General features: G+C 43.0%; 1 protein-coding gene and 1 long non-coding RNA gene across 4 annotated transcripts in view; one reads left to right on the top strand and one right to left on the bottom strand.

Moving 5' to 3' along the window:
• EPHA6 (EPH receptor A6) overlaps window positions 1-27258 on the top strand; it is a 714887-nt gene that overhangs the window by 670315 nt on the left and 17314 nt on the right. For all 3 annotated transcript variants that reach the window (XM_069945438.1, XM_069945437.1, XM_069945439.1), the window contains one exon: window positions 26203-26352. In XM_069945438.1, the coding sequence (XP_069801539.1) occupies window positions 26203-26352 (150 nt within the window). The remainder of the gene's footprint in view (window positions 1-26202; window positions 26353-27258) is intronic.
• Window positions 5068-26537, bottom strand: LOC138767725 (uncharacterized). The gene is made up of 4 exons (XR_011358841.1): window positions 26467-26537; window positions 11024-11136; window positions 6158-6256; window positions 5068-5307 (listed from the first exon to the last, which is right to left on the bottom strand). It is a non-coding gene; the product is annotated as an uncharacterized lncRNA (long non-coding RNA).

The following is a 27258-nucleotide window of genomic DNA, read 5'->3' as shown; positions in this document are numbered from 1 at the left end:
CCCATAGAAAACCTCTCCTGCTTTGGACAGTTCCTGACATGGACAGAGGTGGCAGCAGAGAGCACTGTGTCACACTGGAAAGAAAACACCACTTCCTGCAACTTTCTGTAACCAGTTGATTTGAAAGAGAAAGATTTTCGTCGGAGTAGCCCTTTAACCACATTAACCAACTCACGTATCCCTCACAAAATATAACGAATAAAGCAAGGCTCATGCAACTTGCAGCCATTATCTGGTGCAAGTTTAATTACTGTATTGGTATCAGAGACAGGAATCTTTAAGAAGCTTTCATCTATGATCACAAGAATGAGTGATATTTTGTTAGGGGAGATACAATCACATTGCTTGATCGTGTAGCGGCACTAAATACGCTACAGTATGATAAGGTTATGATGGAACATTGCTTGAAAAGATTCGTAGTTTGAGGGTTGGAAATACAATATTTGAGGTTCAAAAAAAAAGAGAAAGTAATGATAAAATTAAAGTGAGTCTGTCAACTTTAATTCACGTTCCAAACTGCTGACACTGTTAGATAGCTGTTAGGACAAGGAGACACATGGTACCCTTTGTATGTCTGTCTGTACTTTCAGAACATGGAAAAAACCATTTCAATTAATACAATTGCCATTTTTGTAACTTAAAAATGAGCTGCATTGAAGTTGTCCGTTGTGCACATTTTTAAATGACAAAAATGGCCATTGTTTTCGTTTTTTCCATGTTCTGGAAGTACAGGCAGATATAAAAAAAGGTACCATGTGTCTTCTTGTCCTAACAACTATCTAACAGTGTCAGCAGTTTGGTACATGAATTAAAGTTGCTACAAATGGCCAATCTGTCAAATTTAATTCACGTTCCAAACTGCTGACGCTGTAATACAGCTGTTAGGACAAGAAGACACATGGTACCTTGTGTATACCTGTCCGTGCTCCCAGAACATGGGGAAAAAAAAACTTTCAATTAAAACAATAGCCATTTATGGCCGTGGAAATAATTGGCATGTTAATTATTTCCGGACATTCTGCGTAGAATTCAATGGAATCTTTTTTGCAACAAGGTCTGTTGTTCATACCTTGTGTGAACAAAGCCTAAAGTGTAAATTAAGAGGAGGTAATTGGGGGAAATCTATAACATACATATCTCTCTAATATGCGTGCAGTCTTTACAGTGATATTATGTTTTATATATCACGATAACAACAAAAAGGGAACAAAACCAAATATTCAGATTGACAGGAGCCGTGAGAAATAACTATGTATTTTCATGCTATACATCTCTCTTATAGAGTGACATTGAGTCTGGGTGGAATAGATTGCAGAGAGCCTGATATGTCATCTGCCATCATAAGTGAACCCTGCCGACAGCGCCGCTTCCATTTGTGAACACTTCCTCTAATAATAGAAAATAAAAGCATTTTGCCAAAGACATAGCGGCATTTAGTCCATTCTAAAGAGATGTGTTGATATTCCCAGGACTACATTACAATATGCCCTTGCCTGTCCATCCATGTCCTTATATGTTTGAGAATTACTTCCTCTGGTACACTGTGCATTGATTTCCACTTTCTGCTCTAACCCACATTCACCTTTGTGTCAGCCAATGCATTAATACTTCAGCCAGTGAACCTGACAAGAAAGGGAGATGCTAACATGCCATGTTTACAGGGAGCTGCCTACTCAGCAAGACGGAATGGAGCGCTTATACCGGAGATTAATATGTGCATGCCGCTGCATACGGTGACGGCACGCTCACCAATGTCGCTACATCCAAGAATACCGGTTCACGTCATGTCAGGATTCTGCTGCTCTGTGCACCTCGAAGGGTTCATCGCCTTTCAGCTGAGTCGGTATATTCACACCCGACACACACACCGCTCTCTTGTATCGTAATAAATTTATTCTAATATTAGAGTTTAACACTTTTCATAGATAAAATGTAACTAGTTGGTTTTAAGAAATTCTAGAATTTTCTGTATTGACAAAATTCTTTTACAATAAAAGTTTTGAATAAGAAAAAAAAAGAAATTCTAGAAATGCCCAACAGACCCCCCCCCCCCACTGGAGTCCATTGGTGGAGGCACCATCTGTATCTGGCATATAACAGATACAATGGCGCCATATTGTTGTTATGCTGCTATATAATAACCCAAATGGGGGACGATCCTAACACTGAGAGCCGGATAACAGTGTCAGGTATACGATTCTTTTCTGTCCTTGGCACCGGCATCAGATGGACTCTCTTACTAACCTCATAAAGATACTGTCAGGATATGGGACCAGGAAGACAAAAGACAGGTGCAGCCCTGAAGCGTGCGCTCACCCCGCTGTCCCTGCCTCAACAGCCCTAAAGGCAGCGGACACGGAAGTGTGAACACGGAACAAGACAAACGCAACACAATACAGCAAAGTCGGAGGTCCAAGAGGGCGGCGCAGTACAAAACGCGATCCAAGAGAATAGTCAAAGTCCAAAAGCCAGGATACTAAGAACACAAATGCTGGAAGGAGTGCTAGGTCAAGATACACTAGTAAACTAGGCTCTATAGCAGGCAAGGAATAACAGTCATGGGAGAATACTTATGGGGCTTGGAGTCCCAGCCCCAGGTCAATTACAAAAGTGTGATTGGCAGTGCCGACCGCCAATCACTCATTCTAAACATAGGGCAGCTGTGCCGCTCAGCCGAGGGCAAGCAGCCCTGGCCATGGCAGAATCAATGCACGCCACAGGGACGGCGTTGGCAAGGGGCCACACCCTGACAGATACTAACAATTAGATTTTTTTCCCTTTGTATTTTGTCCCCGGCCTTAAAGAGCCCACCAGCACCTCTTTTTCTCCTGAGACACACATCATCCTCTGCTCTCTAAGGAGGCTTGACTGGATTGTGTCTCTGAGCTCAAGCCTCACCCTATGAGTGATATCACCACCTGATTTACCGTAAAGTGACTCTGTCAGTAGGTTTCTGCTGTCCTATTTCAGTGTAACATAACATAGTAACAGAGAAGCTGAACAGAATGATGTATCACTTACATTGTTTTGTGCAGCTGATCCAGAAATATCCTCCTGAATAACATGGACAATAAGTAGTCCTCTCCATTATGTGCATGAGCCCAGTAGTCCTGGATATTCATTAGAAACAGAAAACTCTGCCCACCAGCTGCTGATTGGCAATTATCTATCTATGCTGTGTATAGGCAGTCACCTGTCAATCAGCATCTGGAGGGGGGAAGGGTTTGGGAAGAATCCTATTCTCCTGTATATTAGGAGAACGGCTGAACAGGATTATGTAAGTAATACACTGATCTGTTCAGCATTTTTGTCACTAGTTCATGCTGCCCTCATTTAAGGCACCATATACCTAGTGACAGATTCCCTTTAAGGAGGTCCAGCTAGTATGGGCTGTATACAACAATGCTCTCTGGGGAAACAACACTATTGTCACCTGCAGTTATAACTATTTCATTGTCTCAGGAAACACTCTATTATAAAAGCTGTGTCCAGTTTATTGCTCCATCAGAAATGAAGACGTAAGCATCTTTGCAGAAAGACATTCTCCTGTTTTGTATATGCAGATGTTATGCAGAAGTAAAGCATGGTTTATAGCCCGTGACCAGGGAGGCACGTATACAAATCAAGTCCAGCACAAAGATGAATTCCTAATAACGTCAATGATTTATTAGGTGCAAACTGCAATATTCAGGGAACCTATATAGCAGGATTATGTGTTTTGGACAAAAGTCCTTAGTCGCGGACTTTTAGTCCCCATCCCCTCCTTGTCTTATCCTGTACAACTAAAATAAGTCGAGTTGGCTTTATATGATTAGATCGGAACTGGGCTAAGATTTGTGCTTAGAAGAAGACAGGAGGGTCTGGATAGAGTTGACAGGGAGCCTAGCTAATGGAATTGTGAAATATATTTCACATATTGAAATATGTGAAATTTACTGACATTTTATATTAAAACCAATTGCAGAAGGTTTGCTTCACATTATAAATGTAATGGAATTAAAAGAAAAATAGTGTTCAGTCTTTTATAGGGTTGTCTCGGAAAAACAAACATCCATTGCTCGAGGATATGTAAAAATAATAAACTGCTATACTCACCTCCTTTGATCCCCTGCAGCTGCTGCACCAATGCTCCCAGTCCCCAGGTGGTCTCTGCTTCTTCATGTTACCGTATCATCTCCGCCCACAGGATCTGCCAACTTAGCCAACCAGTGGCCATGGCGGAGTCCTGCTTCATCCACTTATTATCTAAGCAGACAGAAGAAAGCAGAGACCAGCAATGGACCGGTGCAACGGCTGCAAGGTCTGGAGGAGGTGAGTATAGCATTTTTTTTTACACCTCCCGAAGCAAGAGAAAAAAATGTTTGTGTTACTCGGAGAACTTCCGCCTGCCTCAGTGTGTCAATGGGATGGTGCGCAAGACTCTGCTCTCCACCGCTCTCCACCAAGAGTGGAACGACATCCCACTGACACACTGAGGGAGGTGGGATTCAGTTGCAGGGGTTTTGCCATGAAATTCCGCCGCTTTTACTCAATATAAACATATCCTAAAAACTTTTAAAAAAATACGACAAGACTGTAATACCTAATATTCCTATAGCACTCCTCTTCATGTTCCAAATGGCCCAATTACACTTCAAAAAGTCCCTTACCCGTCATTTGTTGCAAGCTGCCAAAACCGTTGTGCATCGGCAGTGGAGATCCACCGATACCCAAACCTTAAGGCCCTCTGCCACAGAACGATTATTCGGCCGATAATTGTCCCGTGGAATTGACAGCAACGATCAGCCGACATCGTTCATGACGGCTGATCGTTGCAGTCGTTTGTTTTTCAACATGTTGAAAAACAAACGACTGATACAGCAACGATCTGCTGCTGTTGCTCCGTGGAATAGGAGCTTCGGCAGCAGATGCTGCTGTATCCTATGGGCTGTCCGTACGATCAGTTCCCCCCACTTAAAATATTAAATATTCAACGACAAATGATTTACCGTTAAAAAAGGATAATTTCACTGCCTTTTTCCAGTTTTGTATTTTTTCAAAGTACTGCTAATAATTAAAAGGTAAGAAAGTTTTGTTGAGTGAAGAAAATTAATAATGAAAAGACACAAGCAGCACAGAATAAATAAGGAGGGAGGGTGAGTGTTCAGAACATTGTGTGGGCAGCACAGCTACAAAACCTATTATTTAAGAAGCAACACATTCCGCACTCATCACGCACACCTATTCTGTAACGGCACACAAGTGGAGACAACTGTTCTCTTTTGTTCTGGAGGAAACCTTCCTGCTGGTACGGGATATTTCTTTCTTCTGTTGGGAATCGAAAAAAGTTTGTTAATTGCAAATTTAAAATAATTAGTTCTAAAGTCTGTTTTATTTTAACAGATAAAAATGAGTGATTTCGGTCAGTACCGTACAATACCAGGGATGTGTTGAGGGCCACTGCTTCCCACCCTTGTACATAGCTTCACAAATGCTGAATGTTGTGTTACCATGCTCACTTCTGCATTATTATACTCCAGAAACCCCCCAACCACCCCCCTTCACCCACCACCATACAAACACTCTAAGGGGAGTTCTTTTCCATATAAATACCATGACACAAGGGGCTCTGTTTTATCTGCCTCAGCTTGCTCTCTTTGTAGTCAATGATAACTATCAAATCCAGCACAAAGGAACAACTAACAGGACAGGGAGGGCACAGGACAAGTCAGTAGATAAACAGGGACAGCACTGGATCATAGGTAGAGGAGGGAACTATGCAAAAGTTGTGGACAAGCCGAGTGAAAAGAGGAAAACAAAACAATAAAAAAATACCCTTCTGGCATATATTGGACTCTGTACCCCAAGGGCCCCAACAGACTAAGTGCAATACCCCATGTCTGTCACCAAGATCTACTGACTGGTATCATTTGCATGAAGGCCAATAGAGGCTTTGTAGAACACTGCGTTGCTTCTAGTATAAAACCCCTCGTAATATAGCGTAGGATGAAATATATGATATCAGAGAGTAATGTAACTGCAGTACTCCCCCATAGACAAAGGGTATTATATTATAGATTCATACTATGCAAAGTTTGTATAGAGCCAGATTATAGTTAACAAATAGAATAGAAATTCTTTGTTTCATTGAAATATTCCAAAGATTAAATTTACTTACTTTTACTATGTAACGCTACCTGCTTCATCTGCTCCATAACAAGTACTATATGCAGGGGCGGACAGAGCTGGAAGGCTGTGAGCGACAAATGGTCTAGTCCTGTATTAAACACATAAAACTCTTTAAAACTTGTTTATTAGGATACACATATAGGCTGGGTTCACACTATGTATATTTGAGGCTGTATTTGGTCCTCATGTCAGGTCCTCATAGCAACCAAAACCAGGAGTGGATTGAAAACACAGAAAGGATCTGTTCACACAATGTTGAAATTGAGTGGATGGCCGCCATATAACAGTAAATAACGGCCATTATTTCAATACCACAGCCGTTGTTTTAAAATAACAGCAAATATTTGCCATTAAATGATGGCCATCCACTCAATTTCAACATTATGTGAACAGAGCCTTTCTGTGTTTTCAATCCACTCCTGGTTTTGGTTGCTATACAGCCTCACAAATACAGCCTCAAATATACATAGTGTGAACCCAGCCTAAAGCTGGTGACACAGAGAAGCCGGAACCTCACAACAAAGACTAGACAGGACGTTGATACGTTTTAGGCGTGGCTCCACCCATAGTCATAATTGCAGCGACAGCCAATAACTCGGTTGTGTACAGAGCAGCTTGGAAATTTGCATTTGAAATATTGAGATATTAGCATGGAACAATGTATGGCCCTGGTATGTCATTCATTAGGAGCGTTCATTGCTTACCTCCACTGGGTAAACACCAGACCTGGTCATGTGATAGACATGGATGTGTTTGTCTGCTTATTGTTGGTATATCAGAGCCCCAGATACCCATATACCTGCTTTGTGTCGGTCCCATAACCAGGACAGAGATTCATCTCCTATAAAAGCATAAAGCTGAATTTTCAAAATTCTCTAATGTGTGTAGGATTTGTGCCTAGTCCCTGTGGGTCCAACTGGGAGGGATGTAACCACTAAGGAATGGTAAAGCAGACATGTATCCTCATGCAGAACATACCGTGCTTCACAGACAAAAAAAGAGTCAGGGTTTTATATCATGTTTTATTCTGAAAAAAGGGATAAGGCAAGGATGGTGAACCCTCTGCTCTCCAGCTGTTGCAAAACTACAATTCCCATCATTCCAGGGAAGCGAAAGCCATATCTTTGGTTGTCCAGGTATGATGGGAAATGTAGTTTTGAACAGCTGGAGTGATGAAGGTTCCTCATCACTGGACTAGGGCTCATTTTTGGGGTCGGTCTTATTTTCGGAGAAACACGGATGCTCCTACACCTTAGCCTCCCTCTATAGGGTGGTTTGCCGCCATACTGTATGTACCACTGTTGTCAGGCTCCTATACTGTAAGTTCCCCTTTAGTTAAGCCTCCATACTGTATACATCCTGTAGCTCTTCTCCCATATTGTATATATCCCCCTCTGCAGTAAGGTCCCCCCTATACTGTATACCTCCCTCCCCTCTCTGCAGTAAGGTCCCCCCCATACTGTATACCTCCCTCCCCTCTCTGCAGTAAGGTCCCCCCCATACTGTATACCTCCCTCCCCCCTCTATAGTTGTTCCCCCATACTGTATACCTCCCTTCCCCTCTATAGTTGTTCCCCCATACTGTATACCTCCCTCCCCCCCTCTATAGTTGTTCCCCCATACTGTATACCTCCCTCCCCCCCTCTATAGTTGTTCCCCCCATACTGTATACTTTTCACCACCTCTGTAGTTGTTCCCCCCATACTGTATACCTCCCTCCCCCCTCTGTAGTTGTTCCCTCATACTGCTCATACTGTATACCTCCCTCCCCCTCTGTAGTTGTTCCCCCATACTGTATACCTCCCTCTCTTTAGTTGTTCCCCCATACTGTATACCTCCCTCCCCCCTCTATAGTTGTTCCCCCATACTGTATACCTCCTTCCCCCTCTGTAGTTGTTCCCCCATACTGTATACCTCCCTCCCCCCTCTGTAGTTGTTCCCCCATACTGAATACCTCCCTCCCCCCTCTGTAGTTGTCCCCCCCCATACTGTATACCTCCCTCCCCTTCTGTAGTTGTCCCCCCCTATACTGTGGAAAGAATACACACTTTCTGCAGGACATACAGCAGCTGCTAAGTAATGGAAGACTTGTCATTTTTAAATAGAAGTATAAATAGAATAGAAATCTATATAACTTTCTGACACCAGTTGATTTGAAAGTAAAACATTTTCCCTGGAGTTCCCCTTTAGGTAAACATAATGCAATATTTCTCCCCTCATGCCATCTCTTAACCATGACAGAGTTTGAAAAGTTTGTATTGTCAGAAGATGATTACCAACCACATCTGAAAGGGGTCAGTGACACAGCTTTTACCATGACTATCAGGGAAGGCCACGTGTACATTATAAATGGAAAATATGAATGCATTTGGAAAAATAAGAGCTGATATTACATCAGGGATCCAAGCGTTTGACCCCTTTAAAGATTACACTTAAATGTCTCCATTTTCTTGTAGCTCCAACCAGCCACAGTTTGACATTGTGACCCACTCTTTTTTATAAGTCTCGTACAGCCAGACACAAAACTTTACAATATAAGCAGATTTTTTTTTTAATAGTAGAAAACTATATAAAAGAAAATTGCGCTAATAGGGCAAAGATCGAGAAACAATAGGGCAAATTAATTCTAAGGTAGATGCTGAGGGACCTGCATAAAATAATTGTAAGAAGAAAGAAATCCTGCTAAATTTCTCTGCTAAATTTTTTTATAAACTAAACATCTCATCTTATTACCGCCATACTGCCACCCAAACCATCAGCAGGATCTTATAGTGCTTTTGGGGTGGGCAAGATATAGGAGTGGCAGTGTGACTAGTATCAGGCAGGTAATACTCCTCCCTGACTGGAAAATGTTGCATACAGCATTAGTACAGTGCTACTAGAGGGGCAGGGTAGGCAGTTGCTATGGGACCCGTGCAGGAGGGGGGCCCTGGTATGCACAGGGAAGATAAGAGTCTCCTGTGTCCTTCTGCTTGACCCCTTATGTACTGTAGTGTGTAAATGACCCAGTATTCACTTACATGCTGCAAAATAAAAAAAAAAGGGGATTAATATACAGAGGACAAGGAGATCCTCCTTCACTCCTCTGATAACCCTTGGCCTCTAGGCTGCAATAAAGTAAGGAAATATGCCAGAGGTCAGGGGTTATTAGTGCACAAGCAGTGAAGCAGAGATCTCTTTGTCTTCCTTTTTAACTCTTTTTTTTGTGTTGCAGCATGTAAATGAGGTTTGGGTGACTTACACACAGCAGTACATAAGGGGTTAAGCACAAGGTAGTCCGCTCCTGCACCTATATATGTTACCATAAGGGCTCCTAATGGGCCTTTATAGTTAAAGGGTCCTATTCCACGGGCCGAGGAGGGCCTTATCAACCATGTAAACGAGCAGCGATCTGTCCTTTACTGGGCCTATTCCACGGCCCGATTTTCGTTGAGCGAGGGCTGCAGGGACATCGTTACCGATGTCCTTGCAGCCCTTGCAGCATCATACATTACCTGGCTGCAGGGCTTGTCCTCCGCTCCGTCTCCTCCCCGGGTCCCCCGCGCTCTATCTTCTGAATGGCCGGTCAGCTGACGGCGGCGGTCCCGGCATGTGATTGGCTAAGCGCTCCGTCAGCTGACCGGACCTGGGGATGAAGACAGCACAGAGAAGAAGCCCTGCAGCCAGGTAATGTATGATGATGCTGCTACTGTTTCTTCTGAAATCGTCGGTCGCCCGCCGTGCACCGCTATTCAACGGTGGGGGAACGATGATTTCTCTCTCTCTCTCTCTCTCTCTCTCTCTCCTCTCTCTCTCTCTCTCTCTCTCCTCCATTCCCTTCAATGGAACTGAGCTGAGTTTCCCTGGACTGGATCCAGCTTTTCCTTGCAGCCGGCTGAGGAGCTGACTGCCGAGCTAACAAAGCCATTTGCTTTATTATGACTGTAAATTCGCTCATCTCTAGTTAATATCATAAAAAAAAAAATTCACATGTTCTAAAGATAAATGGGGGTCTGAACACCTTGATCGCAAGTAATCTTTTCACATGCCACGTCTTTAAAGGGAAACTACCAGCAAGTTAGACGAATCTAGCCTGCTGATAGCTTCCTATGGCGCACGGGGCAGCGAGGAGGAATGTATGTCTCTTACCTTCTTCCTCGGCACTGTTCCCACGCAGGTAGTAGTGTAATCCTCAGTCCAGAGCACCGTCCCTCCCCATCGCACTGATCTATCCCGCCCACTCCATTATCATTAGAAGGAGTGGGCTGGCTCAGCACTCTGGGGGCGGGGCACTGCTCCTAATGGTGCTCCAGGCTGAGGATTATACAGCTAACAGCACAGGCACGTCACAGTGGAGGAAGTTAAAAGACATACCTCCCTCTTCGGCGCCCCATGCACAATAGGGGGCTATCAGCAGGTTATATTCGTCCAACCTGCTGATAGTTCCCCTTTAAATGACAGCAACACTTTAAAGAAATGTCCCTTACTGCATTTAACTTTCCAGCGCCCAGCCAATAGGTTGGTTTCATAAAGCCGTACAACTTTAGGGAATGATGAACTGCTGTACATTACCGAATATAATGGGGAAGGGGAAAAAATGGAAAGAAAAAGGCAGAACAACAAGAAAAATACACAAAATCACACTCCGGGGAAGAGCGCTAGTAAATGGAAAGTACACGACGGAGAATAAAAGTACATCGCTATAGAAAAATAAATTAGAGCCAAATGAGTGGGGATGATAATTACATAGCCAGCTCTATATATTACTTATTCCTATTGAGCTTTCTCCCGTGTAGGAACAGGCTCGTTTCTACGTTAACTCGCTAACATTTCCCCTTAGTGCTAAACATAATATAGTTTCAGTAGGATTAATTACCCCTCGGAGATTCGCTTTCTGTAGTCTGGTTTCTTGGATACTTTTTTTTATTTTAAGAATACAGTCAGAAATCCCATGCATGGTGATTTTCCCGTAAACCTCGGTGCCAGGTGCTGGAGAAAGATGAGATATGATTATTAATAAGGCAGTGTCTGTAACCCTGGGATATAGAAAGTAGAGCGGCAGCCGGCAAATAGCGCATGGCGGCTCTATAGACGGAAGTTAAAGTTAATTACGGGCGGCTGATAGTCACGTGACTAATTCCTGAATTTCCCATTAATAGGCAGTAAGTCAGATGTCTGGATTTGTATGTAAACACCTCGGCGGTGTCTGCAATCCGCAACGTATTGGTGGCTGTTCCATTGGCGGAGGAAATCAATAGTGATTTCCATCAGGCTGACAGATAGCGTAAAATGTAACATAAAACACGGGTAAAGTAAGGAAGAGATTCCGAATGCACTGAATAATGGCGGCATGTTGACAAAGGATAAAATGTTCGTTTTAGGTTTTTTTTTTCTGTTAATCTCCCAGACACAGTATTTTCTGGACCTTTCACTCCGAGGAGATAAAACTTTTCTACTGTAGCCTGCAATAAACTCAATATTGTGAGCTGGAGTTTGTCATTGGAGGAATGGTTGCCGATTGCAGATATTTGCACTTACAATGGTGGAGACGGGTTATATATAGTTATTGTGCTATAGTTACTGCTAAAGTTTACTACCGAGTGATCATCCCGGGCATTGCGGCTGCTCCAGGGATGGGATTTGTGGGGTATACTATTTGTGTACTAACATCTCTTCTATAGGTGGCCACAGGGGTCTGTATTAGGGATGAGCACATTTACAGTACTAGCCAAGCTCTTGCTTGTCAGCCGGCTGCCTTTGAACTCTGTGCCACTCTGCTCCCGGTGCCTGGAAAAGCTGGATCCAGTCCTGGGAAACGTCTCCCAGTTTCCCAGGAGTGGATCCAGTTTTTCCAAGCACCCGGAGCAGAGCAGCATGGAGTGGAACAGAGTTCATGGAAGCTGGCTATCAAGCCGACGGCAGAGCATATCGAAGAGCTTCAAATTAACTGATGTTAGAAAGGTATACATGTGGTGCACTACGACCGACCAATCACTTGTCAGATGGTACCGTGTGACGCCACTACTGTATTGGTTGGTCGAAATATAGCTCAGCCAGGTGTTATGCCTGCAGGTTGGATTGCACTTTCCGTGTGGCAGGTTCCCTTTAAGAAAAACACAACAACTTTAGGGCACACAAGCATCATAAAGCGATCCCTCTTTTTCGGCCAGTAATGTTCTGTAAAAGCCACTCCCATTCTTGTGGACCCAACCAATCTATGCATGACATGGTTGGTCATTCATAAGAAAATGGCAGAAGATACACTTAAAGCCAATCTGAGCCCCTATCCTCCCAAAACAACTGGTACTGTTATGTAGCTCTAACGAATCCATGGCTGTCTTCATACTCACTGGCATATGATAAAATGCGTGATTTCTCTGTCACCCTGCCTCCGTTATACTTCACAATTGCATGCACAAGGTTGCCTTAAAGGGGTTATCCAGCGATACAAAAACATGGTCCCTTCCCCTCTACTGTTGTCTCCAGTTTGGGTGGGGTTTTGAAACTCCGTTCCATTGAAGTAAAAGGAGCTTAATTGCAAACCGCACCTGAACTGGGGACAAGAGAGGGGGAAAAGGGGCCATGTTTTTGTAGTGCTGGATAACCCCTTTAAAGCAAATGTGCATTCAGGTACATCACTTTGAGTTTTTTCCATAAATGTATCGGCGCTGGCACAGGGATGCCGGTGGTGTGCTCCTTTTTCTTTGAACCGCCGCCCGGTGCTAGTCTATTACCGAGCACTGGCCCGGCATAAAGCACTGGAGGTGGGCCAGCTGGCCCCTAGTGTGGTGATCTCCCCTCTCCTCTGTGACACGGCTTCATTAGAATCAATGGAGCTGTGTCACAGAGGAAAGAATGTTTCATACCACTGGGGGCAGACGGGCCAACTACCAGTGCTGCATGCCGGGCCAGTGCTCGGTAATAGATCGACGCCATGCGCAGGAACCAGGCGGCGGTTCAATAAAAGGACTGCTGCATCGGCATCTCTGCACCGATCCATTCATGTAAAAAAGTGATGTAGCTAATGGTACAATCACTTTAACCCTTAGGCGACCCTGGACGTACGGGACGTACGGGAAGTAACGCCTCCATGTGGTCAGTGGCGGCCGCGCTCTGAATCGCCGCAGTCCCGGGTGCCCCTCGTAGCCCGGGACCACGGCTATTAGCGGGCACAGTCTGATCGCCGTGCCCACTAATAAAGTAATCGGATGCAGCTGTCAAAGTTGACAGCTGCATCCGATTACTTGAAGCAGCCGTTCCCTGGTGTCTAGTGGGGTGGATCGATCCACACACCCTTCTCCGACGGGGCTCAGCGCCGTAATGGTGCTGATCCCGGCTCGGCACTCGATTGCTTCCGGCTGCAACAGCCGGAAGCAATCAATGTGCCTATCTCATCGATGTATGCTGCATTTCTATGCAGCATAGATCTCAATGAGAGATCAGTGTACTTATACTAGAAGTCTAACCCTAACCCCAGGGGGAATAACCCTAACCCCAGGGGGAATAACCCTAACCCCAAGTGGGGCTTCTAGTATAAGTATAAAAGAAAAAAAAGTGTTATTATCAATAAAAATCCCCCTCCCCTAATAAAAGTCAGAATCACCCCCCTTTTCCCATGTTATAAATGAAAATAAATAAACAAACATGTTTGGTATCGCCGCCTGCATAATTGCCTGAACTATTAATTAACCACATTCCTGATCTCGCACGGTAAACGGCGTAAGCGCAAAAAAATCCCAAAGTGCAAATTTGCGCATTTTTGGTTGCATCAAATCCAGAAAAATTGTAATAAAAAGCGATCAAAAAGTCGTATATGCGCAATCAAGGTACCGATAGAAAGAACACATCATGGCGCAAAAAATTACACCTGAAACAGCCCCATAAACCAAAGGATAAAAGCGCTATAAGCCTGGGAATGGAGCGATTTTAAGGAACATATATTTGTTAACAATGGTTTGAATTTATTACAGGCCATCAGATACAATATAAGTTATACATGTTACATATCGTTGTAATTGTAACGACTTGAGGAACATAAATAACAAGTCAGTTTTACCCCAGGGCGAACGGGGTAAAAAATTAAAAAACCCCAATTAAAAGAAATGCATTTTTTTCCAATTTCACCACACATTGAATTTTTTTCTGGATTCGCAGTGTACTTTATGCAAAAATTCAGCCTGTCATTGCAAAGTACAATTAGTGGCGCAAAACAATAAGGGCTCATGTGGGTTTCTAGGTGGAAAAATGCAAGTGCTATGGCCTTTTAAGCACAAGGAGGAAAAAACTAAAACGCAAAAATTTAAATTGGCCAGGTCCTCTAAGGGTTAAAGGGGTACTCCAAGGAAAATCTTTTTCTTTCAAATCAGCTGGTTTCAGAAAATTATATAAATTAGTATTTTACTTATATTTAAAAATCTCCAGTCTTTCAGTACTTATCAGCTGCTGTATGTCCTACAGGGAGAGTTTTCTCCCTGGAGCAGCTGGCCTCTGCAAAGATCATCCGGCTGGTACTGCAGTACCGGCCGGGTGATCTTTATGGCCGTAGAGTTCTGATGCAGGCGCATCAGCGCACACCTACATCAGAACTCCCTATACCACACTACAAAGCAAGCGGCCGGAGCCGCTCGCTCCACAGTGTGCACTGACATGGTTTTCTACAGCCGCTGTTCAATTCAGTGTCAGTTGTTTGCGGCGTTGCTTGGGATCCCGGCCAGAGCGTATACCATGTGTATACGCTCCGGCCGGGATCCCATAAAAGTACATGCAGCGTGTCTTTTCGTACAAAGTACGCCCGTTGTTGCCGATTGCAACAACCGCCATACTTTTACGCTGTGTGAACATAGCCTCACACAGTGCCACCTTTTGTTGCCACCTCTGTCCATGTCAGGAACCGTCCACAACAAAGGAGGTTTTCTATGTGGATTTGCTGCTGCTCTGGACAGTTCCTGACATGGACAGAGGTGGCAGAAGAGAGCACTGTGATAGACTGGAAAAAAATAAACTACTTAGCAGCAGCTGATAAGTATGGGAAGTACTTGGAATTTTTAAATAAAAGTAAATTACAAATTTATATAACTTTCTGAAACCAGTTGATTGGAAGGAAAAATACTTTCGCCAGAGTACCCCTTAAAGTGACAATGGCTTTAAAACGCCATGATCTTTATGTAATGCAGGCATTTTACAGTACCATATAGAATTCCCTAAATACATACAGTACTTCCAGCTATGACCAAAGTTGGAGCTTAGCTGCTTAATTTCCCTTCTAAGTAACCTGAAGATAAGCAGTACAGTTATACGGCACGGCAATGTGCTGCTACACCGCGCAACCACAAAAGCATTAATTATGGAATTGGCGCACTAATAATAAATAAGCCGAAGAAGCTTTTCCTGCAACATACAGTATGTAAGCACAAATTGAATTAAAAGTAAGGAGATCTCTTACAAAGCCTAAAACCTTATTTCAATTAAGATAATTACCCGCTTTGATGATGGAAGAATTTAAGACTATAAATGTTCTTTTCTTAGAATAAGGCGTTTTTAGTCTAATAATTGTTTGGAGCCACCTGTAACAGCTTCTTCCATTTTAATTACATTGCAGATTAAAACAGGAAATTTCAAGTTATTAAGTTCAGCAATTATTATAGCACAAGGGTCCAGACATCTGTGACTCTAAAGAAGCCAAATACCGGATTTCTTCCTTTTTGATGCCTGATTATGGACTTTGTAACCTCTAGGACTGAGCAGGGATGGGTAGAGGACAGGGAAGTGCCATTGCTGGACTATTAAAGGGGCTGTCCAGCGAAAATCTTTTTCTTTCAAATCAACTAATATCAGAAAGTTATATAGATTTGTCATTTACTTCTATTAAAAAATCTCAAGTCTTACGTATCAGCTGCTGTATGTCATGCAGGAAGTGCTTTATTTTCAGTCTGACATAGTGCTCTCTGCTGAAATCTCCGGCCGAGACAATAAGGGCCCTATTACACGGGACGATTATCGTGCAAAAAATCGTTATATCGTTTGAATTTAAACGATAATCGCTCTGTGTAATCGCAGGCAACGATCGAAAAATCGTTTGTATGTCGTTGATCGTTGATTTAGATCTGAACCTAAAATTATGGTTAATCGTTCGCTGTAATTCCACATTCGTTCGCTCAAGTTCTGCATTTGTTCACTAATTGTTCAGTGTAATTGCACATTGTTCATTGTTTTGCTGGGATCGGAAGGAATAAACGATCTTAGTAACGATCGCAATAACGATCATAGTACTGATCGAAATAATGATCGTAGTAACGGCAGAATCTAACAATTATCGCTCTGTGTAATATGGTGAACGATTTCTGGCTAAAGATAAACAATCTCGTTTGCAATCGTTTATCGTTAGTCGTTAATCGTTAAAAATCACTCCGTGTAATAGGACCCTAAGGGTCCTATTCCACGAGCCGAGGAGGGCCTGATCAACGATGTAAACGAGCGCCGATCTGCTAGATCGCCGCTCGTGTACTGGGCCTATTCCACGGCCTGATGATCGTTGAGCGAGGGCTGCAGGGACATCGTTACCGATGTCCTTGCAGCCCTTGCAGCAATATATTACCTGTCTGGGCTTCTCCTGCGCTCTGTCTTCCTCCTCGGGTCCCGCGGCGCAGCATCAACTCCTGAGCAACTGTCTGAGCAGTCAGACCGCTCAGCCAATCACTGGCCGCGGCGGTCCTGGCCTGTGATTGGCTGAGCGGTCTGACAGCTCAGTCAGGCCGCTCCGGAGCTGCTGATGCTGCGCCGCGGAACTCGGGGAGGAAGACAGAGCGCAGGAGAAGCCCTGCTAGGTAATGTATGGTGCTTCTCAAATCGTTGGTCGCCTGCCGTGCACCGCTATTCCACCATAGCTATGCGCGGTGGGGGACCGATGATTTTAGGTCTGGCCCTAAATAAAAAATCAGCCGATGACACTATCAATCCTCTCCTGCACTGGACAGTTCCTGTCTCGGCCAGAGATGGCAGCAGAGTGCACTGTGTCCAACTCAAAATAAAACATTTTCTGCATGACCTACAGCAGCTGATAAGTATGGGAACACTTGAGATTTTTTAATAGAAGTAAATTACAAATCTATATAACTTTCTAACATTAGTTGATTTGGAAGAAAAAGATTTTCGCTGGACAGCCCCTTTAAGAAGCAAAGATGCACATGAACATCTTATGGGAAAGACCACATACACCTTCAATAACTGATGGCCGAATTATTGCTCAGCCATCATTTATATCGCTCATCCTTCCCATACACATACATTCAGCGCGGCCTGATGGCGGTTCGCCAGGAGAACCCCGTACACCTGTGTACCTTGCTTTATTAGCCCATATTAGGAGGTTAGCATGGTCTAACCTCCTGATAGCTTACCATTAAAGGGGTTCTCCAGTATCAGAAAATTGTATTTAAATAAAATGATTACCATATCTTATAACTTAATGGTTTAATAGTACTGGCTTCAATATGGTTTTGTGTGAGTCCCCAAACAGGAAGTTAAGAATAGAAGAACTATACAATGTGCATTGTCCACAGCTCCTTGGCTCCAGCCTCTTTTTGTAGACAACTCATCATCCTCTAAATCTCCATCTCCCTGTCATTTTATATATATTATGTCCTGCAGGAAGTGGTGTATTTTTTCCAGTCTGACACAGTGCTCTCTGCTGCCACCTCTGTCCATGTCAGGAACTGTCCAGAGCAGGAGAGGTTTTCTATGGGGATTTGCTGCTGCTCTGGACAGTTCTTTACATGGACAGAGGTGGCAGCAGAGAGCACTGTGTTGGACTGAAAAGAATACACCACTTCCTGCAAGACATACGGCAGCTGATAGGTACTGGAAGACTTTGTTCATCTCTATATATCAAGTTAGTAGGCTATAAGTTATACTGGTTCTAGTGAGGCCCAGCATCACCAAAAACTGGGCTGATGTCATCTAGGGCTCAATGGTCTGGGAAGCCCATGGTGATCTGGGTGGACGTGCCTCGTGTTTGTCATGCCAAGGGTGTAGGCAGAGAGATTACTAGGGTGCATGCGATCCTCAGAGATATTAGACTGACAATGAATACACATGTACCACGCTCCAAAATCTGTTAGCGCTACATAAATAACAGTAATAAAAGAACATTGTTCCTCCGTGTGTTTCCCATCCGGAAAGCGTTGGCCCTTTACTTCTTGTAGTTTATTTTCCACGCTTCCTCCACTGTGCAGTACTCAGCATGGAAATATTAATACACGATTCCAAAAAAAAAAAAATTGCAGGGGATTAATATTTTAAACAGCGAGATGTACATTTTCTTGTCAAGCATCTCCCACAACATTTTTCCACTTAATTAATCAGAACAAAAGGATAATGAGAGAAGGAAAAACAAAAGTAGTTCAGAGAGGAGACACTGACTGCAGGCTTACTTCTCATACTAATGTTTAAAGGGGTCGTTCAGCCAAAAAAAAATATAAAAAAAATCCTCCAAATCAACTGGTGCTGAAAAGTGCCAGAGATTTTTAATTTACTCCTATTAAAAAATCTCAAGTCTTCCAGTACTTATCAGCTGCTGTATGTGTGGTGTGATACAGCTGCGGCAGTGATGCCACCAGTACACCTGCTTTTATGTTATGGCTGGCGATACTGTTCCCCAATGGTCGGTGACTTGCTGCACTGTGATGGGTCCCTTGGGCTCCTGTCACAGAGATGACCCACCCGGACTGCCGGTACCACCACCGACAGAAAGGGGAGAGTGACTCAAGGAGTATATAGCTGAGAGGTGTAGGTGCTGGTGCAATGATCACTGAGTCCCAGTGAAATAAATAAAATGGCTTTACTAATAGTCTCTTCTGATACAGGATACTCTGGTAATAGACAACCTCTTTGGTACAGACTTGTGTTCACTGGATCTGTGCTGGGAGATACTTTAAGTGCTGAGGTAGAATAGCAGTGCTGGTGTAGTTTAGTGTTGCGCAGTGAAGAAGAGAGGAGAGGAGTTTGTTGTGAGAGCCCCAACCCAGAGTAGTAGTGTGCTCTGCCGGAACTTGAGAGAGATACTTGAGAGAAGAGAAGAATACTTGTGCCGTGTTTGATCTAACCACCTTCTGCCCTGCAGTGTCGGGGTACCCATCCTATCAGGGTGACACAAGCTCCAGGCTTGTTTACCTGAGATTAGCTAAATGTCCGAAATTATCCGGTGTCACCTGCGCTACGAGTATGTAGACCTTGGTTACGGTTGCTTTCCTCTATCCGGGTCAGTTCCTCTGTTCTAGGATACCGCCCTGCACTGTTTCGAGAGGTTCACGGTGTGGACTGGGGTGATCTCTGACTTTTGGGGGTCTAACACTGCATGGTGAACATAGTGATACTCTTAGAAGTGAAAGTCTCTAGATTCTCCCTACACGTGTGTCTTCACTTTACTAACACAACTCAACTCGACTGTCCCAGACAGGGATCCTGGCAGAGCCAGGCCCTGGCTGAGTTTAGCAGGGATGCCTGTTCTGTTTGTGTGTTCTCCTCCCCAGAGAATAAGAGAGAAACTGACGCTACACTTCCTCCCACCAAGTGACTACTTCCTACCAGGGTGTGTAAGAGCCCCTGTGAGTGGTGGAGAAGAGAGTGTGCAAAGAAAGAAGTATAGAGATGGGTAGAAAGGAAAGAAGTAAACAGTAACCCTATGTTAACTAAAACTATATATATACAAGCTCATACACAAAATATAAGGAACAACCATTGTGGGACACCACATATGTCCTGCAGGAACATAGAGATTTTCTGCTGCTCTGGAAAGTTCCTGACATGGACAGAAGTGGCAGCAGAGAGCACTGTGTAAGACTAGATAGACCTGCAGGACATACAGCAGCTGATAAGTACTGGAAGCACTGAGATTTTTTTTTTTTTTTTTTTAATAGAAGTACATTACACATCTCTGGCACTTTCTTACACCAGAATAATTTTTTCTGAACTTCCCCTTTAATTTTAACCTATGTCCCTGTAAACACGAGTGCTTGATGTGCGGCATTGCATAAAGCGGCAGAGGAAATCCTATTACACATTAGTGGGCCCGGGTGACACTTGTATCCTCATTAGCTCAGATCCTTGACAGCCCTCTGGAATTTGTCATTTAATTACATTTGGAGCTAATTCAGCATTGTCATGAGTCAGAAGACACCGAGAAGCCCCATTCATATGCCTTTCAATAGCTCGCTTACTGCTGCATATTGCTTAGGAATCAAATTAGCACTTTTTTTCTCCCAGCTCATTATAGTTTTATAAGCTGGGCAGAAATGCAGCATCGACCCGCTCAGAAAAAAAAATTATAAAAAAAAAAACTTGTTACGGATAAAGGTTTTCTAGAGTGGGAAAATGACAGGTTTGATGAATCCTCTTCAGTGCGGAGATGATTTAGGAATATCTCTAAATGGCAACTAAATGGCAAGCAAGCATTTAGCATATTTAGGACATGTTTCTTAGACAGAGTAAACCCTGCGAAATACGTTGTGCCTGGAATTAGTATCACAGCCATGGCGGAAAATAGAACACTTACCAGTACGTAGCGCATGATTTATTGGGATGGAATATTTTGTCCAATAATTTTTAGCCAAACTTAGAAGAACTATACTCACCTTTTTTCTGTGGTTTGGACCCACTGCTGATTTTGGCTAAAAATACTATGTGTGATTAAAGAATTTATGACCAAATAGTCATTAGGCTAATACAGTTTCCCCAAAAACAAAACATCCCCTCAAAATAAGACCAAGTAGAGGTTTTGCTGAATTGCTAAATATAAGGCCTCCCCTGAAAGTAAGACCTAGCAAAGGGCATGCAGCTGAGATTCTTTTTAGCCCACCACCGTTGTCCCCTATATTCACTGTCTGTTGCAGAGCAGCTGCATGCAGGACATGAAGACCAACACCTGCCGCCAACCGCCTGATGTAGAGCTGCACACAGTCAGCTGTTATCTCACCACCTGCTGCTATACCCTACTGTGCTCTATGAGTGTGCTGTGGAGAGCTCCCCCCAGTGGCTGGAAGCCACCATACTGTACACTGTCCCTGCTGTGCTGTACGAGTATGCTGTGGTTAGCTCCCCCTGGTGGCTGGAAGCCGCCATACCATACACTCTCCCTGATGTGTTGTACGAGTGTGCAGTGATGAGCTCCCCTTGGTGGCCAGAAGTTGCCATACAGTACACTTTGTCTCTGCTATGCTGTACAAGTGTGCTGTGGTGAGCTCCCCCTGGTGGCCGTAGGCCGCCATACTGTATGCTTTGTCCCTGCTGTGCTGTATAAATATGCTGTGGAGAGCTCCCCCCAGTGGCTGGAAGCTGCCATACCGTACACTGTCCCTGCTGTGCTGTATGAGTATGCTGTGGAGAGCTCCCCCCAATGGCTGTACATTGTCCCTGCTGTGCATGTGACATGTGAATTATTCTTCATAGAAAAATAAGACATCTCCTGAAAAAGACCTAGGGGGACATGTATGAAAAGGCGTAAATCCTTTTTTTAGGGGCAGATGGGGCAAATCTGCGTAAAAATATTCGCAAACGGTATTTTTGCAAATATTTTTTCACATCTGCCCCATCTGCGCCACCTTCGCCAGTGGGGCGGAGAGGGGGCGTTACGGGGGTTGCGGCAGCACACAGAGAGGGCGCGGCCTCTGCGAGCGCCACATTTATCATTTTTTCCGTGAATGTTCGCACGGCCAGGCTCTGTGCGATCAGCATTTATATAGAGGCAATGCACCTCTACATAAATCCCCTGAGCTCCGGAGCTACAGGGACATTTGTAAGCCTGGAGTAAAAACCGCCGGACTTCCTAAATGTCCCGATGACTGCCGGAGGTCCTGACTGCGGGGGTCCCGATCGGTAAAACGGACTGCCGGAGGTCTCTTACCTGCCTCCGTGCGGTCCGATCGGCGATCTGCTGCACTAAGGCTGCACAGGCAGGCTCAATGAGCAGATCGCCGATAACACTGATCAATGCTATGCCTATGGCATAGCAATGGTCAGAGTAGAAATCAAAGTAGTGAATGTAAAAGTCTCCCAAAGGAACTTCAAATGTGTAAAAAAAAAAAGTTAAAAACACTATTACACTACCCCAAAACCCCTCCCCCAATAAAAGTTGAAATCACCCCCCTTTCCCATTATATAAATAAAACATATAAAAATAAATAAATAAATAAACATATAATATACCGTAGCGTGCGTAATTGTCCGATCTATTAAAATATAACAAGCCTCATTGCGAACGGTAAACGGCGTACACGAAAAGAGGGAAAAAAGTGCGCGGATTACCGATTTGATGTTACATTATATATATAAAAAAAAATTATAAAAAGTGATCAAAACGTCCGATCTTCACAAATATGGTATTAATAAAAACTAGAGATCATGGCAGAAAAAATTACACCCCATACAGCCCCGTAGGTAAAAAAATAAAACCGTTATAAGCGTCACAATAGTCCCATTTTATTTATAATTAATTGCCAAAAAAAGGATTTCATTTAAAAAAAATATATAACATTAGAGAATCTGTGTAACCTGCATATGGTTGTGTTCGGACTGACCTATAGAATAATCGTATCATGTCGCTGTTACCATATAGTGCATTACGTAGACACAGGAACCCCCCAAACGTTACCATATTGCATTCTTTTTTATGATTTCACCTATTTATATCTTCATAAATAATATATTTGGGATTCCGTCATACATGTTATGGTAAAATGAAAGACGCCATTACACAGTACAACTATTCCTGTAACAAACAAGCACTTACATGGCCTGTAGATAGAAAACTGAGAGTGCTAGAGCTCTTAGAAGGGGAGGAGGGGAAAACGGAAACACTAAGATCAAAATTTGCGCGGTCCACTGGGTCATTTTGGGCCTGGTCCTCAAAGGGTTAATACATCTTGTTATTGTGGATGAGGACCAATAGGGGCCTGTTATTTATTTGAAAAGAAAATGCTGGTCTCAGCATCTAACCTGCACTGAATACTGAGCCCAGCAGTTTCTCTTTTGGTGAACCGTGCATAGTTAGAGTGAGGACTTGTGCCTACCTGGTGCCAGCGGGTGATGAGCTGGCTACACTCTTCCTGCATTATTCATTAGACTGGCTGACATGTAATACTTCAAATGTTGCAATGACCCTTTAAACACTTTTATGAACACCTTCCCACTGATTTTCTTTTCTTATTTGTTTTTGCTATTTATTTGTTTTATGAAAGAAAATGATGTGACTTTCTAAATAGTCTTCACTAAAAAGAAATATATAAATTCCTACCATTTAGCTTCAGCCCTCTTAGTGTTAGAAATAGCAGCAATGATGGGGATGGAGTTGTACACAGTAGACCAGTGTGGAGTGATGGGAGAGCATACATGGAGGACAGGTGACACAGTCTATAGATGTACAAACAGTGTGTGTGTGTGCATCCAGCGCCACTACATTCACCCCGGTGTTTCAGTGATAATGCAATAAAGTAGCACTTACTCAGTCTCTTTGTATCTAGATATGAAATGTCATCTGTTCAGTTGTCCTCCGTTCTGTTCAGTTTTGCTGAAGATAGCAGCTATAGCAATTGTAGCAGTTTTCAAAGTGTAATTGATCACTTTGTTTATAGTATGCCGAGAGTGCGCTCCGGCCGGCAGCACGACCTCGATCAGCTTCAGCGTTCTGTGTGTGAAGTGTGACGTCACAGTAACTCACTATGGAGTCTTGAAGGGACCATCCAACGTTTCAGTGTGACTTACGCCTTCCTCAGGGATAACGGCCCCCCTCTGTTTGCTCCTTTTAAAGATGTTCATGGAACGCCTCCCATCAAACAGGTAATCCATTATTCACCTTCTGCGTTATGATACAATCCCTTGTTACTGCTATTGTGTGTTTGTGTGTCATCCGGTTCATTCCATGATTAGTTTAGAAATATAAAAAGTTCTTATATATATATATATATATATATATATATATATATATATATATATATATATGTGTGTTTTGTATGTTATCCAGTTCATGGTTAGTTTAAAAATGCAAAAAGTTCCATATCTGCATTCAATCTGTTCGGGATAATGGTGTTGAACTGAAAAATCATTTTAGTTTCGGCACGTGACAATTGCTCAATGAAATTGCCTCCTCTCCAATGTCTATTTATTTTCTTCAGTCTCCCAAAAATTGTGTTCTTTAGTCCCCCCCGTGTTTTTCCATGTAATGCTTTGATAGAGGGTGCCCTTGGAATTTTCTTTCTATGTTATATATATGTTCCTGAAGTCTTTTTTGTAACAGACGTTTAGTACGGCCTATATAGATTTTTTCACATGGGCATTTGATGAAATAAATTATCCCTTTATCTTTACATGTAATATGTGATGTTATTGAATGTGTGTTTTCTTTATTCTGTAATTCCAATATAGGACTTTTTATTTTGCATTTTTGACAGGCTTTGCATTTTTTTACATGGGTAAAAACCTGGGGCTGTGTGTATGTCGTTTTGTGCTTTCTTAAAAAAAATACACATTTATTTTTAAGAAAGCACAAAACGTTGGGAACATGATTGCCCCGACAATTAAATACGAAAGAAAGCGTCTTAACTATCTAGATAACTACATACACACAGCCCCAGGTTTTTACCCATGTAAAAAAATGCAAAGCCTGTCAAAAATGCAAAATAAAAAGTCCTATATTGGAATTACAGAATAAAGAATACACACATTCAATAACATCACATATTACATGTAAAGATAAAGGGATAATTTATTTCATCAAATGCCCATGTGAAAAAATCTATATAGGCCGTACTAAACGTCTGTTACAAAAAAGACTTCAGGAACATATATATAACATAGAAAGAAAATTCCAAGGGCACCCTCTATCAAAGCATTACATGGAAAAACACGGGGGGGACTAAAGAACACAATTTTTGGGAGACTGAAGAAAATAAATAGACATTGGAGAGGAGGCAATTTCATTGAGCAATTGTCACGTGCCGAAACTAAAATGATTTTTCAGTTCAACACCATTATCCCGAACAGATTGAATGCAGATATGGAACTTTTAGCATTTTTAAACTAACCATGAACTGGATAACATACAAAACACACATATATATATATATATATATATATATATATATATATATGAACTTTTTATATTTCTAAACTAATCATGGAATGAACCGGATGACACACAAACACACAATAGCAGTAACAAGGGATTGTATCATAACGCAGAAGGTGAATAATGGATTACCTGTTTGATGGGAGGCGTTCCATGAACATCTTTAAAAGGAGCAAACAGAGGGGGGCCGTTATCCCTGAGGAAGGCGTAAGTCACGCTGAAACGTTGGATGGTCCCTTCGAGACTCCGTAGTGAGTTACTGTGACGTCACACTTCACACACGGAACGCTGAAGCCGATCGAGGTCGCACTGCCGGCCGGAGCGCACTCTCGGCATACTATCAACAAAGTGATCAATTACACTTTGAAAACTGCTACAATTGCTATAGCTGCTATCTTCAGCAAAACTGAACGGAGGACAACTGAACAGATGACATTTCATATCTAGATACAAGGAGACTGAGTAAGTGCTACTTTATTGCATTATCACTGAAACACCGGGGTGAATGTAGTGGCGCTGGATGCACACACACACACTGTTCGAACCCGTTAAGATTGGATAAAAGGGGTCTGTTTCCACATTGCATCCAATAGCAGCGAGCTACAATCCGTCAATCAACTAGCGCCGTATCTTCAACACATTTTTGTGTACACAGTATACAGTGTATTTTTAGATGTACAAATAGCTTACAGGGGAAAATTATATAGGCTGTGTACAAGTGTACACCCACAACAATCTGTAAAACATGTGAAAGTAGAAATAAGCAAAAGGTTTAATAAAGACCTGAACAAGAATAAAGCAAGAATTAAAAAAAAAAAACTTTTAAAGGTGAAATGTAAATGTAACTGTGTCCAAAAGGTCAAGGTTACACTCCAAACATTAAATGTGCAAACTTTGCAATTTTTTTTAAACTATAGAATACTGAAAATATGTTGTTTCCTCAGGGTGGAAAAATCCCCATCAGGTGGACAGCTCCAGAAGCTATAGCTTATCGAAAGTTTTCGTCTGCAAGTGATGCCTGGAGCTATGGGATTGTGATGTGGGAAGTGATGTCTTATGGAGAGCGGCCATACTGGGAGATGTCTAATCAAGATGTAAGTAGATGTGCGAGAATATTATTTATGACCAGTTTCTATATAACATACAGATTTATTTCTCAAGTTACAGATGGAACAATGGAAATTTACAGGTAACCTGACCCAATTTACCAGAAATGGTTGCTGGAGGTCTCATCGGGGCATGTTTTTGTTGGATGCCATGAAGCCATTCTGTCTTGACCTGGATATAAAGGAACAGGTGCAATAAAACAAATCTTCTGTCCTGGAGGAAAGCTTGGTTTTGTCTCTACACAATACACAATTCCCTATAGCTTTGTCTTATCATGTTTGGTCAACTTGGTGGACACAATAGAGAACCATTCACTATATTGGTTCCCATATCTCGGTTAGGTGGAAAATGTTTAGTGCTGTAAACCCTAAACAAGCTGATCCCCGATTCTCTGTTCTTGCACCTTATACAGTGATGCATAAAATATATTAAAGCCAATGTACCACCAAGTACATCGCTTTGTTTTTTTTTACGTTAACAGACCGGTGCCAGGGATGCTGGCGTCTCAGTCCTGTTTTTGAACTGCTGCCCAATTCCCGCGCACAGCGCTGGTCTATTCCTGAGGGCTGGCTCCCCCCAGAGCACTGGGGGAAGGTCCGCTGGCCCCCAGTTTGATGAAACCCTCTCCGTGATGCGGCTCCATTAGAATCAATGGAGTCGCATCACAGAGGGGAGGGAAAATCATCACACTGAGTGCCGGTGGGCTCTGGGGTGAGCCAGTGCTTGGGAATAGACTGGCACCGTGCGCAGGAACTGGACGGCAGTTTGGAAAAAAGGATCGTGCCAATGTTGATGGCGCTGCCTGGACGATCCTTAGATTGTCCAGGTGGCCCATTGAGATCAGTGGCAGTCTGCTACTACCACTTCTACTACACAGAGCGACTGGCGGCAGA

Source organism: Dendropsophus ebraccatus, chromosome 11 (assembly GCF_027789765.1).
Source record: "Dendropsophus ebraccatus isolate aDenEbr1 chromosome 11, aDenEbr1.pat, whole genome shotgun sequence".
Classification (NCBI taxonomy): domain Eukaryota; kingdom Metazoa; phylum Chordata; class Amphibia; order Anura; family Hylidae; genus Dendropsophus; species Dendropsophus ebraccatus.
Note: the sequence above shows the minus strand (reverse complement) of the source record. Positions and strands in the feature narration are given on the sequence as shown.